At 42.1% G+C, this 15,511-nt stretch overlaps 1 protein-coding gene across 1 annotated transcript in view; it reads right to left on the minus strand.

Annotated features, from left to right (window-relative positions):
- Window positions 1-15,511, minus strand: part of LTN1 (listerin E3 ubiquitin protein ligase 1) — a 452,785-nt gene that overhangs the window by 341,038 nt on the left and 96,236 nt on the right. Inside the window, exon 7 of the mRNA XM_085623083.1 lies at window positions 4,834-5,007. Coding sequence (XP_085479209.1) covers window positions 4,834-5,007 — 174 coding nt within the window. The remainder of the gene's footprint in view (window positions 1-4,833; window positions 5,008-15,511) is intronic.

Genomic DNA, 15,511 nt, shown 5'->3' on the forward strand with positions numbered 1-15,511 from the left:
CGACTGCTTTTCAAACAAACGACCAACCAAGCACGAGCATGGATATATATATATATATATATATATATATATATATATATATATATATATATATATATATTAGGAATTCCCTGTCCTTAGGTGGTATATATCTGTGGTTACTTGTTGTGAATAGGCCCTAGGGAGGGGGTAACGTTCTGGCTGGGTTAGAGAGGCTCTGACGAGCGGGTTCTATCTGATCCGAAAACCCAAGCAGAACACTCCCCCATGTGCTACTTCCCTCTGCAAATTCCCCCATCCTATCCTTGCTTTCAGTGTTTCTTCCTACTTCCCCCAACAGTCTATTGATTCGTACCCCCTCCTCATCCCATTTTTTACAATATTTCCCCAGCCCCTGATCCTCTGTTGCTCCCCTATCCCTCTTCACACCCCACTCCCCATATATTTCACATTCTCCGTGCTACCGGATGGGCATCAATCTTAAAATGTTTTTAACCTTTCAAGGTGGTCACCCGCAAGGGCACATTCATGCCCAGTGGGCACTTAGGAATGGGTATGTCTTATTTTAACAGATCTATGTAAAGATGGTCGACATGAAGGCACATGTATCCACTTTGCCCATCTTTAAACTGGACTTATTAAAATATTATCAATACACTCACAAAAGTTTGCCACTGGGGATGTCTGCGCATTAAGAGCAGAAATTTTTTAATTAATCTTTAGTATTTTCATAAATTCCATTCCAAGAATGGCGTCAATACAAACTGAACAGATTGCATCTCAAATTGATAGCCTCGCATGGAGACACAAAACTCCCTGTATTGTCATTGTAGACACCCTAACCTGTAAAAAAAGCACCCATGTTGATTGGCACTTGAAGCTGAGGGTCAATGAACAATAAATGTGTCTTCTTCTATTATTATACTACACCAACATTAACTCTTCTTCACTTTGAGATGCTTGTGATCACTGGTGTGCTACGCAGTCCATGAACAGACGCATGTGAAACTGTGCTATATGCACTGAGGCAGTGCATGAAGCCATCATTCCCAACAGTTTTACTGCCTTCGTCCCTATCAGAGAAAATGATATTGAAAAAGGGGAAGAGATTTTTGACACATCAACCCTCTTTCCATTGTTGGGAATGATTTCACCACTGTTTTCAATGTGACTTCCAGAAAGGTATGAATGTGCATTGTCTACAAGTGTGACTGATTAACAAGGATGCAAAACTGAAAATTGGTAAGAAAATCAATAGAGTGTGGTCCTGATACATGTGTTGAGTTGTCACCTTAACTAGTCCGTCAACTGTGTAAGGGTAAACATGTACCTTGCGACAGCAGAAGTGCACTGTTATAACATATAAACATTTAGTGAGCACTGTGTGCTAATTTAAAGCTGAACGGTAGGGCACTGACAGGTAATGTTTCACACTTGTTTGAAATCAAGAGGAGAGCGAGGAACTAGAGTAGCTAGTTCGCTTCCCCGAGGGATATGTAGTAATCAAAATGAGCTAGCTACTAGGTAATGTACGTGTAATATGTGTTTGTTTTGGAAAAAGAAACGCTTGGTTTTCTTAAGAAGGCCCTCACCCACCAACCTAGTTGGTGGCATGCTTCATCATCGGGCCCCACCCGAGGCACCGAGTGTGCCTCAGGTGTGCTACGACGCCTGGTTACAGCGGAGCAGGTTTTTTGTCAAGTGAGTGTGCAGTGGGGGTGTATTGAGTGAGATTTTAAAATACTGTCCTAGAGGTCCCAAAAGAATACTTTATTAGTGGGCCCTGGGCAGAGTTAAAAGAAAGGCTTTTTGACGTGGTTGGAGAGACTTATGGTCTCCCACGTCCAGTGTGGTCAACTAGTTTCAGCCAGGCCGTATTTGTTATAACTGGCTTTCTTCAGGACCTATGTGTGAGGGGGTGAAGCAAGGGACTCACGTGTTGTCAGTGCCTTTATGTGAAACACACGCTAAGGTGCTATAATTGTAAGAGGAGGTTTTCCTCTCAGTTTGTACCTGAAAGGAAAAGGGACGAGACAAACACATAAACATAAAATTATCTAACACGTAGTTTTTTAGGCACATGATGTGTGATGGCGAAGCCATGGTGCCTAAAGGTGAGCGAATCAATCGACCGTGAATTTGCGGAGGTGTCGGTTGTGTGGCATAGGCCGGATAGTCATGCTATGCGATAGCGGTGCTAATACCTGTAAGCAAGTAAAATATTGTGGTGACCAAGGTAAAGGTAATTCCTGATTAGAAGGAGAGCTTACTTCCTAAATTCGGAGGACAAACTTCATGAGTCTCCGGCGGGGATCGGAGACTTTTCAGAAAACTAAAGCTCAAAACTTTCTTTGAGAAACAGCAACCTTCTGAAAACACGGTGGGTGCCAATGAAACTGGCCTTAGACCAAAATCCACGTTTACACCCCCACCTTCCAGCATTCCGGTTGAAATAACAACCTTTGAGCAAGCAGTTTATAATGAAGTAGAGAGAACCAAACAACCTGAGACCTATAACAACCTCTCCAAACAAGAAAGAGAGGCCCTACGGAACCTCCAGGATAACCCCAACGCCACAATCAAACCCGCTGACAAGGGTGGAGGAATAGTGATCCAGAACAAACAGGATTACACTGCCGAATGCCTCAGACTCCTTGATGACACACACAATTATAAACGCCTCAAACAAGACCCCACTGAAGCCCTACAAACAACCATAACTAACTTGGCTGAAACTAGTTGACCACATTGGACGTGAGGGACCATAAGTCTCTCCAACCACGTACTCTGCCCAGGGCCCACTAATAAAGTAATCTTTTTTGGACCTCTAGGACAGTATTTTAAAATCTCACTCAATACACCCCCACTGCACACTCACTTGACAAAAAACCTGCTCTGCTGTAACCAGGCGTCGTAGCACATCTGAGGCACACTCGGTGCCTCGGGTGGGGCTCGATGATGAAGCATGCCACCAACTAGGTTGGTGGGTGAGGGCCCTCTTAAGAAAACCAAGCGTTTCTTTTTCCAAAACAAACACATATTACACGTACATTACCTAGTAGCTAGCTTATTTTGATTACTACTATGTTTCACACTTGCCATAAACCACAGGTACTTCTGAAGAGATGGATGGATGATAATGTGAAAGTAAGCATCCCTGAGACTCAAAGGGGTCATGCACTTTCCCTGTTACACTACACAGATGTCAGGATAAGGACGGAAGATAAGGACGAGCAGTTACACCCACTTAATGGTCCCGATTTTAGTCCAATATTTAAGATGGGAAGAGGGCAAGTATACAAGATATGGGGCAGGTGGAAACTAGTGTAAGAACTCACAATCCTCACTTCCTGGGTAAAGGCAGACATTCCGAGAAAGAGTGGTAGAGCTGCTATATAAGATGCCCATAGACAATGGCAAGATGCCTGTCTACGTCTCCCAGTTATTTCGACAGTTTCCGTTAATGCTCAGTTCATAAACCGTTAGCACATGCCTACACGGTATGGTTGCCGCTTCTCGGTTCCCTCAGCCATTGTATCCTTGCTTCTGTATTTTCTACTTCTTCCTCCTCCATTATCTGTTAAATATATGATCAGCCTTACCGGCATCTATTACGCACTCGAAGAACTCCTGGTTCTGTCTGACCATTTTCTATTTTGATTGCACGGCACTACTTCCAGCGTATACAGCTCTTTTCTTGTACCCTAGTAAGACTAGGGTTAGGCAAAATATTTTTCTGTGGAGTGAAAGGTAAGGTATATACCATTCTTGGGCATTAGAATTCTCAAACACTAGCAGTGGGAACTCTGTAGAACACTGACTTTACATTATTGCATATTGTTGTTTCTAGGACTCCCTCCAAATGAGTAATTCTTACGTTCCCTGTTCCCTGGTTCTTCAGTGATGCGTTCATTCCAAGAACTACACGCACAATTGAATTGCCCCAGGGTGAAGCTTCTTCCAGTGCCGAAATATTGCTTGGTGCACAGCCATTTGGAAGAGCACTTTGAAGCAGCTCCTAACCAGACAGGGAAAAACAATAATCCCAGGTGAAGTGTACATCCTGCTACATTGTGGCGCTTCCGGGACGTGATCAGAAACCTATTTTGGCATCCTCAGCTTTGAGGAACAACCAACTGTAATATCCCAAACCAACACTAAATGGCAGGAGAGAGCACAGCATGTGATTCAGGCCAACATATGCTGCCAACATAAGCCTACCAAATGAAGTTTACTAGTTGGCATGGTGAATTATGAAAGACTGCCAACATTAGAGTGGAGGAAGTATTGTTTACAGAACCTATTTATTGATCTGCAGATGGAAACTGTAAAAATGTTTATAGGGGCATACAACCTTCAGCAGTTGACAGTGACATCAAGAATCTTGGCCTTGCATGCTTCTCCTGATATAAGCTGCTTTCCATCAACCCCACCTTTACTTCTTCATAATCTCACTGAATTAAACCTCAAAATGATCCCTTAAACAATCAACCAAAGTCGATAGAGCACTATGGCGGTGAAACTCATGGGGCCCATCTAGCTGTTTCATTTGAATGTATCTGCTATTGCCACTACTTTTACTAGTGCGATGTGAGAAATCACAGGCTAGCCCAATAACTCCATTAGTTCTCCAGGATTCGAAGATATTTTAACTGTATTAAAAACCAAGTATTGTTTGTCTTTTTGACTATTTGTTCCTCCAAGCTTCACAGTTCTTTAATGCAGTACTGAGCTCACATCAAGTGTATGCTTTTGTACATAGTTTTCTGTTGACTATTTTTACATACACGAGGATACATTTTTTGAAGCCTATGCATTATTCAGATCACTAGAGGAATATGGTAAGAACAGTACCTCAATGCAGGTGATGATGTAAAGTACAGCTTCCCAAAGAGCAGGGCACACCACGGCATCACTCTCGTCTATATTGAGAAGAACTGCTGGACACACTCTGGCAGCCTCAGCTTTCAGTGACGCAGGCAATTGTTGGCATAATGTCGAGATTAATTTGAAAAATGCTGCACGGACCTAAAGCAGAACAAAATGGAAGTGAAACGTGTACTGATAACAAATTATGTAGTATATTTTTACATGAACCATTGATAAAGAAATGCTTCTGGATGTGGGACTGTGCTAGGTACACATGCAGAATTTAGAATAATTAGGTGTATGTGAACATTTTCTGAAACGTTGCCTCTTTTGAAACCTCTTCCTGCACCAGGTGCTCTTCTTTCACTTTCAAGATACTATAACAAGCTATTTGACATCAACATATTTTTTAAGGTTCAACAGTTATGCACAGGACAAGGGAATAATAAAGTGCTTTGTGTGCACTCTCCAAGAGATTCACATACAGCTACTGAATTCAGAACGCACAATAAATTAACTTGACTTTTCTTCTTTCTGTACACACTCCCTTTTCTTGTTTATCACTACCACATCATTTCAGATCTCAATGTCGCCTTTCATCTCAGCTCCCTCCATCACTGTTCAAATTTAGGACAGTCACATTCCTCAGGTACACTTTAGACACTCAACCTACTTTACAAATTCTGTATATGAACCTTTTCAAAGGAATTTAGAAACATATATGTAAAGAACAAATCATATTTCTGCACACCCTTAAGAGATTTTTCAATATCCACTATCAATACAAAGCCTTATACAACTAATAATAACTTTAAGCTTAAGAGAAAATCAAAAGTCCATCTTTTGTTCTTCCAAGCAGGATGGCTAAGTAATCAGCATATTAAGGCAGAAGGCTTCAAAGGCCTCTGCCGCCTTTGATATGCGAACCAATGCTTCCCCAGAGAGGGGAAATGCCAACTCCTGTCCCAGGGCCATTTGGCCATAGGACAGGTGGGAAAATTAGCTAGTCAGGAGGCTCGTTTCCCACAGGCTAGTTCCTCCCCTAAAGTGGGCTACCTGATGTGAAGTCAAAACGTAGAATTCCACCATCTTGGTTTTTGGTGGAATTAGGCTCACTGGGTCAGGGTTATGCTCACTTCCTGCAGGTCATATATGGGGTGTATTTACCCAAAAGGTAAGTAGTACATTGGCTACTACCGGTCACTCTCCTTAATACCCCATCATTGAGTATTTAGGAGGAAAACTTAATGCCACCAACTCAGATGTGACGGATCCAGAAGAAAAAGACAAAGAAAAGCCACAAGACAACGAGAACTGAAGACTGCTATGGATTTTTGGCATCAAACTCTGCCTGCCTGCACCAGTCTCGACAATCCTGACGGAGTGACTCGTCCTGCAGCTGAGTAACTACTGAGAATCCCGTTAGACTGCCAGCCCTTCTCAAATTGTCAGCAATCTCCCTTGGGGTAGATGAGCTGCTCCCTTTATGTCTGCAGGCACATAAGAAGCAGAGTCTTGTTCACTGAGTTGCCGCTCCCAGGCCAGCCCAATGCGGCAGGCCCTCAGAAAGAGGTACCTGTGCTCCTGAAAGTCAGATCCGTCCCCCCACCGAGTGAGAGGACACCAGTACCGACTGGAGCCGCACAGGCTCAATACCAGCGGTAAGGGACCCCTTGCTGCAAGTAAAGGCATGTTTAAGTCCAGTCAGGGCTCTAACAGCACCAAGACCAAGCAGCCGTCTAGGGACGTCCGCACCACAGAGACACACTTCCAGAGTGGCCCAGCTATCCTGATTTTTGCACACTCAACCGGCAAGTCCAACAACCGCAAGGCCCTAGGAAGCACAGAGCCCAGCTGAACTTTCCTCTCTGCACCCGATGCCCCTGCCCGGATACCAACAAACCGGCAGTGCCCCATTGTTCCCAGGATCCTAGTGACCCGAGCCCCCCGTTGGGAGCTCTCTGAGACTTGTCCCCTAGTCCCCCTCTGCAGTCTGTTTCTAGGTGGGCCCTTTCTTTCCATTGGCGTAGTGCACAAAGCTACCAACCTGACCAACACCTCTGCACCCGGATGCCCCAGGGCAGGTAACAAGTAACTGCTGGTGCTACTTTGGACCTTGGCCCCCTACGATCCTAAGTTCAGAAGGAGGCCCCCAGAAACAAACTGTAAGTAACTATGCAACATATGTCTTTTCTCCCATAAAGAAGCATTTTTGCGAAATACGCATACAAGCGTACTGTTTACTTACCTGTGAAATTAAATATTTTAAAAAGTACTTACCCAAAAACAAAGTTGTTGGTATCAACATTTATATGAAAATATGACTTATTTTTCTAAATTTGTCCCAGATTTATTCTTGAGTGTGTGTATCATTTATTGCTTCTGTGAGTATAACAAATGCTTAGCACTACCCTCTGATAAGCCTAAACTGCTTGCCCACATTACCACAAGAGAGAGCATTTAGTGTTATCATTTTTGCCTTTGTAAACCAGTAAGGGTTGCCTGGACTCTTTACACAGTGTACCTTGCTTTGGTTCACTATATAAACAACCAGCTTCCTACAACATGTCATACAAAAGTTATAACAATACTTGGAGCAGATACAACCAAAATAATAGTTTCTAGCTTAGCTAAACACTATCATGAATTGCATGTATGTATATATATATATAGTGTGTTCATTGGGGTATACAATTAAAAAACTTGTTAAACTTGGATTAATATTTAAGGGGAAGTAATTTATTTGTCCTTACCTTACTGATTCACCACTTGCACCTACAAGAATCTAAACTTTTAAGAAATACAGAATTTGTAGTTGACACATCTGTTATTTGAAGGACTCTTTGCAGCATATTCTTAAGTGCTCAAGAATTTCCCATGCATTTGGACCAACACTAGAAACAACCACTAAGGCCATAATTACGAGTTTAGAGATAAGCCTGTTTCAAGAAGAAATAACATTTTCTGACAGAATCAGCATAAGTGATAGGGTAAAACACATCCTTTTGTGCTACCTCCACTCACCATCTCTCCCACCTAAACCAAAGACCCTCATCTACAGCCCCCTTCACACACCACCAGGGCACAGTTCACCTGTAAAAAGCAGTCGAAATGTATGCCAGAAAAAGTCAACGGAATGAAAGGAAAATATGCGAACATTGAAGCGCAAACACTAGTTTCTGTGGTTATTTCTCATTCTGAGGAATGAAATTTAGAATCTTAAAGAATTTCACCCAGGAACATACCAAACCAAGTGGTACTGTAATTTCAGGGGTTGGAACAGAATCAGTACACAGGCATTATTCCTAATATTAACTATTTCTGTACCACTTGGGCGTCAGATTGCGTCTCAGGGAAAGCCTCAAAATGATCTGGGGGAGGTTCAATTTCCAATTATCAGATGGAAAAAACACTTGTTGCTGATGCAGAGGTAAACACACATAAACGACACTCACAGTTGTTTGGCTTGGCCATAATACTGGGCATCCTAACTGTGTATAAGTAACTAATGGCGGTTCGAATGACTAGATGACTCAGAATACTAGCAGGAACTTCAGGGCCCCCTAGAAATAAACCTAAAGGTTCATGCTAAATGGTGGACAAATATACATAACCTTTCCCCCGATTACTAAAATAGCAATCGCATGCTGGCAAAAGGCTATTCGACGAATGGGGGGGCACTAAAAACATACACAAAAATCTACTCCAAGGGTGGGATACTGGCTAACACATACGGTGGATCTGCTCGGTTTTAAGAGTTGAGACTACATTGGAATAATAAAGCTTGGGGATGTATTGGAGGGGAAACATATCAGATCATTTCAAGCTCTGAATGAAGAATTTCCACTCCACAGATCACAATTATACAAATTCCTCTAGGTCAAGTTACACCCTGGAAGCCTAATCCTCTTCCCGACTTTATCCCTTGGGAGACCAAACTGACAACAGAAGGCTTAGAAACAAAACAGCATCTCAATTATATACTGCACACTAGTTATTAACATACCTGATAAGATCAAAACACTTAAAAACAAAGGGAGGCAGAGATTGGGCCATTAGAAGACCTGAAGTGGAGAGATGCATTGATTGATGTTGGTATGTTTAAAAAGACAAAAAAAAGCAATATTAAAAAAACTTGCCCGGCATAATTTTCACTCAGCGTAGGAAAAACCTGGGATACTTTCCTATCTGATAGAACAGCATCATCCAATTTTCATACAGGAACCTAGTTTCCGATAGGGGTTGTTTTGGCAATCTCTTACACATAAAAATGTGTCGCTTCCTGGTGGACTGTCTGGGCCGAGAAAGACTGGCTGTGAGGTATACCATACCCTTTTTTCCACCTACTCATCCCATAGGATTATTTTTTTTCAGTGAAGAGCCCACTTTAGCGTATACATTGTATTTGCTTTCAAACATAATGAACTGCAATATACTTTAAATGCTAGTTTACTTTGTGGATGGATACTTTTATGTCTTTGAAGCAAAACTGACGCAAAAGGCTTCAATTCGAAATGCTCCTCTCTGAACATGGACCAAGTCTGAATATGCGGAGGACACTGAATGCTGATCATAATGCAAAGCTGATCAAGCAGAATGCAAAAGTAGCAATTAGAAACATCGTTAAAGTTGTTTTTCCTCTCTCTGAAACTTCAGTCCTATATAGATGAAGCAGACACTGATGCTCATTACATGCATTAAATTAGGCCCCAAGCTGGGTCATTTTCGGCGTGTTTTCTCTTCCATATAATTTCTTTTGAGGCTTTGTTGTTATGTTTACACCTGAACTATTAAGTGTTGGCACAGGTACTTTTTCTTCATTCCCAGATTACTTCTTATAAGCCTTTGATGGAGCATACTGAGATAGCCACATCTTTCTTGCAGGCCCCGGCAAACCTTCTGGAGGCTAATGTTACAATCAACGTAGAGAATATGTTTACGTCTAACCAGTCTGACCTGTCCCAGGTGTTACAGGATGTGTCCATGCCAAGGTCCCTTTGAGTCCTTCCGTTACATTTAACACAGTCAACAACGCCATATGGCAGAAAGTGGCAGTCTATGCTCAACAGGTTAACACTGTTTTGAGTAACCAATCTTAAGCAGGGCCTATCAGCCCGTAGAAATATAAATGTCACACTTGTGTTCGTTGTGTCCCTTAGACTTCCTAGCACAGCTGCCCCTAACCGTAGGGCATCCACTTTCATATGTATGTCAATGAGAACATCCTCAACAAGGCGTTTATATAACATTGTGTACCTGAATAGGTGTTTAAGGGATGCCTGCCATCTGGACAGAGACCTGGTGGTGACAGAACTTTGGTTGAAGCAACTCATGGTGGAGGCCTGGAGTGAAAAGGCAGCCAAAGGCTCAAATAAAACTGGTTTGATGGTGACTGGGGATAATGTGAACCTGTGTGGGCAGGCCTTCTGAACTAAGGTGTTTGGGGACAGTCTGAAAGTGATTAAGGTCATGAAAATTATTTTCTTCAAAAAGGCCGCTAACCCCCTAATGGTACCTCAAAATTCTGGAATGTGCTCGGCCTACGTTTTGAGTTGAAGCAACGGTATGTTACCATTACTACACATCATTAACTACTAAATGCACTTACAACACATTGTTTGCATTATTATGCCTGTTCAATGCATTTGTTTATTTTTTATTTAAACGTTTTAATTGTATTATTTCTAACTGAATTCGAAATTTAAAAAAATGTTCGCCTTATTTTTCAAATTTTTATAATTATAATAATCTGGTTAAAGTTAGCGGAGTGAATAATTTATTTAAAATTATTTACATTCAGGGAAGAAAGATGGCAGTGTTGTGTTAAAATCTTGTTCGCACAACGCATTATTTGGTCTTTCGGAATTCGATAGATTGCCAAAGTGTAATGCTGAAAAATTTAGTAAGGCATTTATTTTAAAAAAATACATTCCTATTTGAGATCGAAAATTGATTATTTGTTTATTTGTGCCTTATTAATGATTTTTTATAATTATTATAAGGTGATTTAAAGGTATCAGAAAAAATAATTCCTTAAAAATATTTTACACTGGGGCCAATGAAGGGCAGTGCTCAAATATTGTCCGCACAACACAAAGCTTGCTCTATTAGAGATCAATGACAGCTTGACAAAGTTGAATGTTGAAAAAAATTAGGACGCACTTCAAGTAATGCATTGTTTTTTAGAGAAAATATCAACGTTCCATTTGAAACAATACCATCCAAAAATATCGTTAGTTTTAAGTTGAATATCCTTTGCGGCAATAAATATTGTATTCTAACCTAAAGTTATTTATATAAATACATTTAATTTTATTAAGAAAATATATATAGTTTCTTCATGCAGTAGCCCCTTTGGTGTATGGCTACCATTCAAACTTAATTTGAAAACGTAATTAGAACATTGGAATGTTGAGAGCTCCATTGAAGACAATGTAGTGCTCCATGCTTCTACAGACCGGTAAAGTCTCGCAAAGCAACATTCCAATGCTGTTTTCACAAAGGCCTCTCGGACCCTGAGGGGATTTAAACCCCCTCGGGCTCTGAGAGGCCTTTTTTTTATTTAGAAAAATAAGCTTAGACAGTGGAACCTTACATAAATAGCACCTGACCTGCTATCCCTAATTATTATGCATATACTAGGAAGTATCCAAGGTTCTGTGTGCACACTGTTAGCACACCCACTGTCACGGTGCAATCCAATACTGGAATATAACAATTTCTAACAAGAGCAAAGGTGCACCACTAAGAGATAAACAAACACACATCAAAATATCGGATCCGTGTCCAGAGATGTTTCTTTAAGTTCTTCCTTTATTCAAAAAGTTAAAAGCTATCAGGTGGAAATGAACAGCCGACGAGTTTCGTCCATACAAATTGATTTCTTCAGGGCATCAAATGACACTCCTAGAATATAACGTCAGAGTGTCCATGGCAGATAAAATAAGTAAGGAATATGGCAAATCCCGTCCACTTAAATTATTAAGACAGCGAAGTAAGCTTCACGTAGGTGAAATTAGCCAAGGCAGGGTAAATCCACATAATATTATTCAACCAGTCCCACCAAGATAAGATGGACCCTATATTTGGGGCAATTACCAGTTCCGACCGTAAGAAATAAATAAATAATACATCCGTATTTGTAAAGCGCGAACTACTCACCCTTACGGGTCTCAAGGTGCTGGGGGCCATTGTGTAAATTAAGTGAGCTATTGCATAGAGTCACTTGGTGCTGAGCTGAGCTGAGCTGCCGCCGGAGTCGGGGATCGAACCGTGAGCCCTGTGCTCCGAAGTCAGCTGCCCTGGCCGCTGCACCACACCTCTCCACTCACAATAAGCCTGGAACCGCGGCCCGAACATGTCTCCTGTCGATAAAGGAGACTTCGCTGTCTTAATAATTTAAGTGTACGGGATTCGCCATATTCTTTGCTGATTTTAAACGTGACGGCTGTTCATTTCAACCTGATCGCTTTTAACTTTTTGAATAAACAAAGAACTTAAAGGAACATCTCTGGACACGGTTCTGATATTTTGATGTGTGTTTGTTTATGCCTTTGTTTTATTTGTTAGAACATTCTGCCCTCTAGTGGCAGAATGTCTAATAGCCTTATAGCTAACCCTGGGCGTAGTTTGCGAAGTAGCGCTACGCGTAGCTACACGAAGTGCACTGCGAGCTACGCGTAGCTTCGCAAACTGCGTAGTGCACTGTGCAAAATGCTGTTCGCACTGATTGCACAGTGCCGGATGCTTGTCCGCACTGTGCAATTGTTTTCTGCCGCTCAAGTAGATTTCTACTCGAGCGGCAGCTTTCTCAACGCGGACTGGTAGTTTCTCATCGCGAGCATACGCGACCACTCGCAATGAGAAACCTGACCTCCCCGCGTTGAGAAGCTCGCCGGGAGGTTTATTTTCCACGCTTGCGTTCGGCAACTTGATGTTGCTGATCGCGAACAAGGAAAAAGTCTCGCCGGGATGTCATTTTGCTTGCTCGCGGTCGCCAACTTGACGTTGAGGACCGCGAGCAAGCAAAAAATGACCGCTGCGCTACGTGTGTTTGCACTGTGCTACGTGCAATTCGCGTAGTGCGAAGTAGCACAAACTTCGCAAACTACGGGAGCGTAGCATAGTGCTTTGCCCAGGCTTACATATAGCCCTTCATAGCTGGGCTATACAGGCTATTAAAGTCCCGCTCTTTAACACTGGAGCGGGCCTTTAATAGCCGGTAAAGCCCGCTACGGCGGGCTATAAGGCTATATTAGAACATTTAATTAACATTTAATTAACATTTTTAATTTAGAATATTCTACCCTCAAATGATGGAATGTTCTAATAGCCTTATAGGTCTAATGCATCAGGGTATACTGGATGTTAAAGGCCCTCTCATTCGTTATCACCCCTCACGATAACGCTACATATAAATGCTCCAGTCTGTAGAGATATGAAGGTGACTGATGGGATTTCAGAGAATGAGGGCAAGCTGAAGACCCTTTAGCTGTTCGAGGAATAATGTCCATGGCTAGGCTCTGCCTTCCTCAATGGCAAACAAACGAGATCCTTGCTCCATAAGTGCTTTTAAAACATAAAGCATTCTTATGAAACTTTCCAGGACCGTTCTGCGTTCAGAAAATAGACTGAAGACGATGACAGTATGATGAGGTGCGGTTGGGTTGACTGGAAGAACTAAAAAGGATCACTGTGTTTGAACTGAATATCAGAATCTGCTAGAATGCATTATCAAGCACAGCAATGGAATTTCAGGCCAGCTGAGGAAGGACACACTTCAAGATCAGCCAAATGCCTTCCAACCTGACTGTCAATGAGACACTGGAATAAGGTGCGGTCATCATGATGCAAGTAGATCTCATTGCATATCACTTTTGTTCTATTAAACTTTTTAAGAAAAATAATGAACTGTATTAGGAGAAGTACAACAAAAACTCTCTTGGAAGGCATGAAAGATATCAGTTTAAAAGTCTGGGTCGAATGGACGTATATAGAAGCCCTTTTACCAACAACTACAATATTCACAAATTCATCTGCGGTAACAAAATGTGAATTATAACATTTAATATTCTGATCCCTTACACAACCCTATGTCAAACAGCAACAAATTACCAACACAGATCTGTTAACAAAAGGAGATATGGATTTGTCTCACCAACATTTCGAACAAGGTGATGACTATGCTTTTCGCAAATAATGTCAGGTAAAACAAGCATTTGCAATGCATTAGGTCTCGCATTTACGCGAGTTTGAGCTATTGACATTGTAAATAACAATGCCTATTGGCATTGTCATTTACAATGCCAATAGCTTTAACTCGTGCAACTGCGAGACCTATTGCATTGCAAATGCTTGTTTTATTTGTGGTGTGCTTGTGTGGCATTTAAAGACACGTGGTTTTGACTTTATTTCTATGGATTTATATTGATAATGTTGTATTCTGTTGAGATGGTTTGATATAACTACATGGAACTGTCCCTGCATGTGCAACCACCGGCACAAATTAAGCAGCGTTTCGAACATCCCTCATACAAAACGCTGTGTACAATGCTATTGAGCCTCTGCTGACAGCCTCTGCATTCAAGCCATTGATCTGCAGACGGGGTGGCTTCGGATACTGTTGCTGAACAATAATCTGCTTTTAGAAAACTGGGATTCGTCTTCTTATGCGGCATAAAGGGAGGATTTAAATTTCCTATGGCACCGTTTAGAAAAGATTACCCATAAATTGCAAGTGGTGTTGGCGGAGATATAAAACGTTTTATCTACCAAACTCACAGGCCAGACCACTGCTTGACGGCCAGCACCGGGGCCGGCCACAAGCCCGTGATGCGTCACAAAATGGAAGCCGAGCCCGCCTGCACGTGACATGCCGGTTCTCAGTCAGTGTGAAGCCGACGTGAGGTTCGAGGAGGGGGCAAGGAGACCATTCTTCAAGCACAGTTGTCGGGTCCTTTGCATAACCAACACAACATCGACCAAGGCACAGAACCCGCATTCATAGGAATGCAAATTAGCTTGAAGGCCAGCCTGCAACAGGTAGCCAGAGTATTGTGTACATTGGCGAGTTGTGTCTGCCTCCACTGAAGCTTCCCTGCGAAGACGCAAGGGTGCAGGCCGACCTAAAATACATTATAAGTCAACAAAAGGAAAGATGTTAGTTATGCATGTTACAATTCTAGCAGAGGTCCGTATCTTTCATATGTGGCTATTGAGTGAAGAAAATTGAACTTACGGGTGTGCAATTTTAGTCTAATTGAATATGATTTAAAAGTACTATTTCAACTTCAAATGTATTAAAAGAGAACCCCCCTGCATTCGAAACACACTTTGTTGAAAAACAAGGTTTACAACGTGCAGATAAGGAATTGGAATTGGCTTGCCACAGAGAGGGGCTTCCAGATAAGGATGTAGGGCCAGGGATAATGGGAGAGCTACAGAGATGCAACCTGCAGGCTGCCTGCTTTAAGCAGGAAGTGGGATAAGGGAGGGGGTGGCAAATGGTGTGCACTTTCGCGGGCGCTTTGATGTTTTTAGTGGCCGCGCGGCTCACTGAGAACATCAAAGCGCCCGTGAAATGTACACGCAGGCTGCCAAATGGTGCGCGCACCCGGCGCACATGTACTGTAGTTGGGGGCCTGAAAAGCACTTGTTTGCACTT

This window comes from Triturus cristatus, chromosome 8 (genome assembly GCF_964204655.1).
Source record: "Triturus cristatus chromosome 8, aTriCri1.1, whole genome shotgun sequence".
Taxonomy (NCBI): domain Eukaryota; kingdom Metazoa; phylum Chordata; class Amphibia; order Caudata; family Salamandridae; genus Triturus; species Triturus cristatus.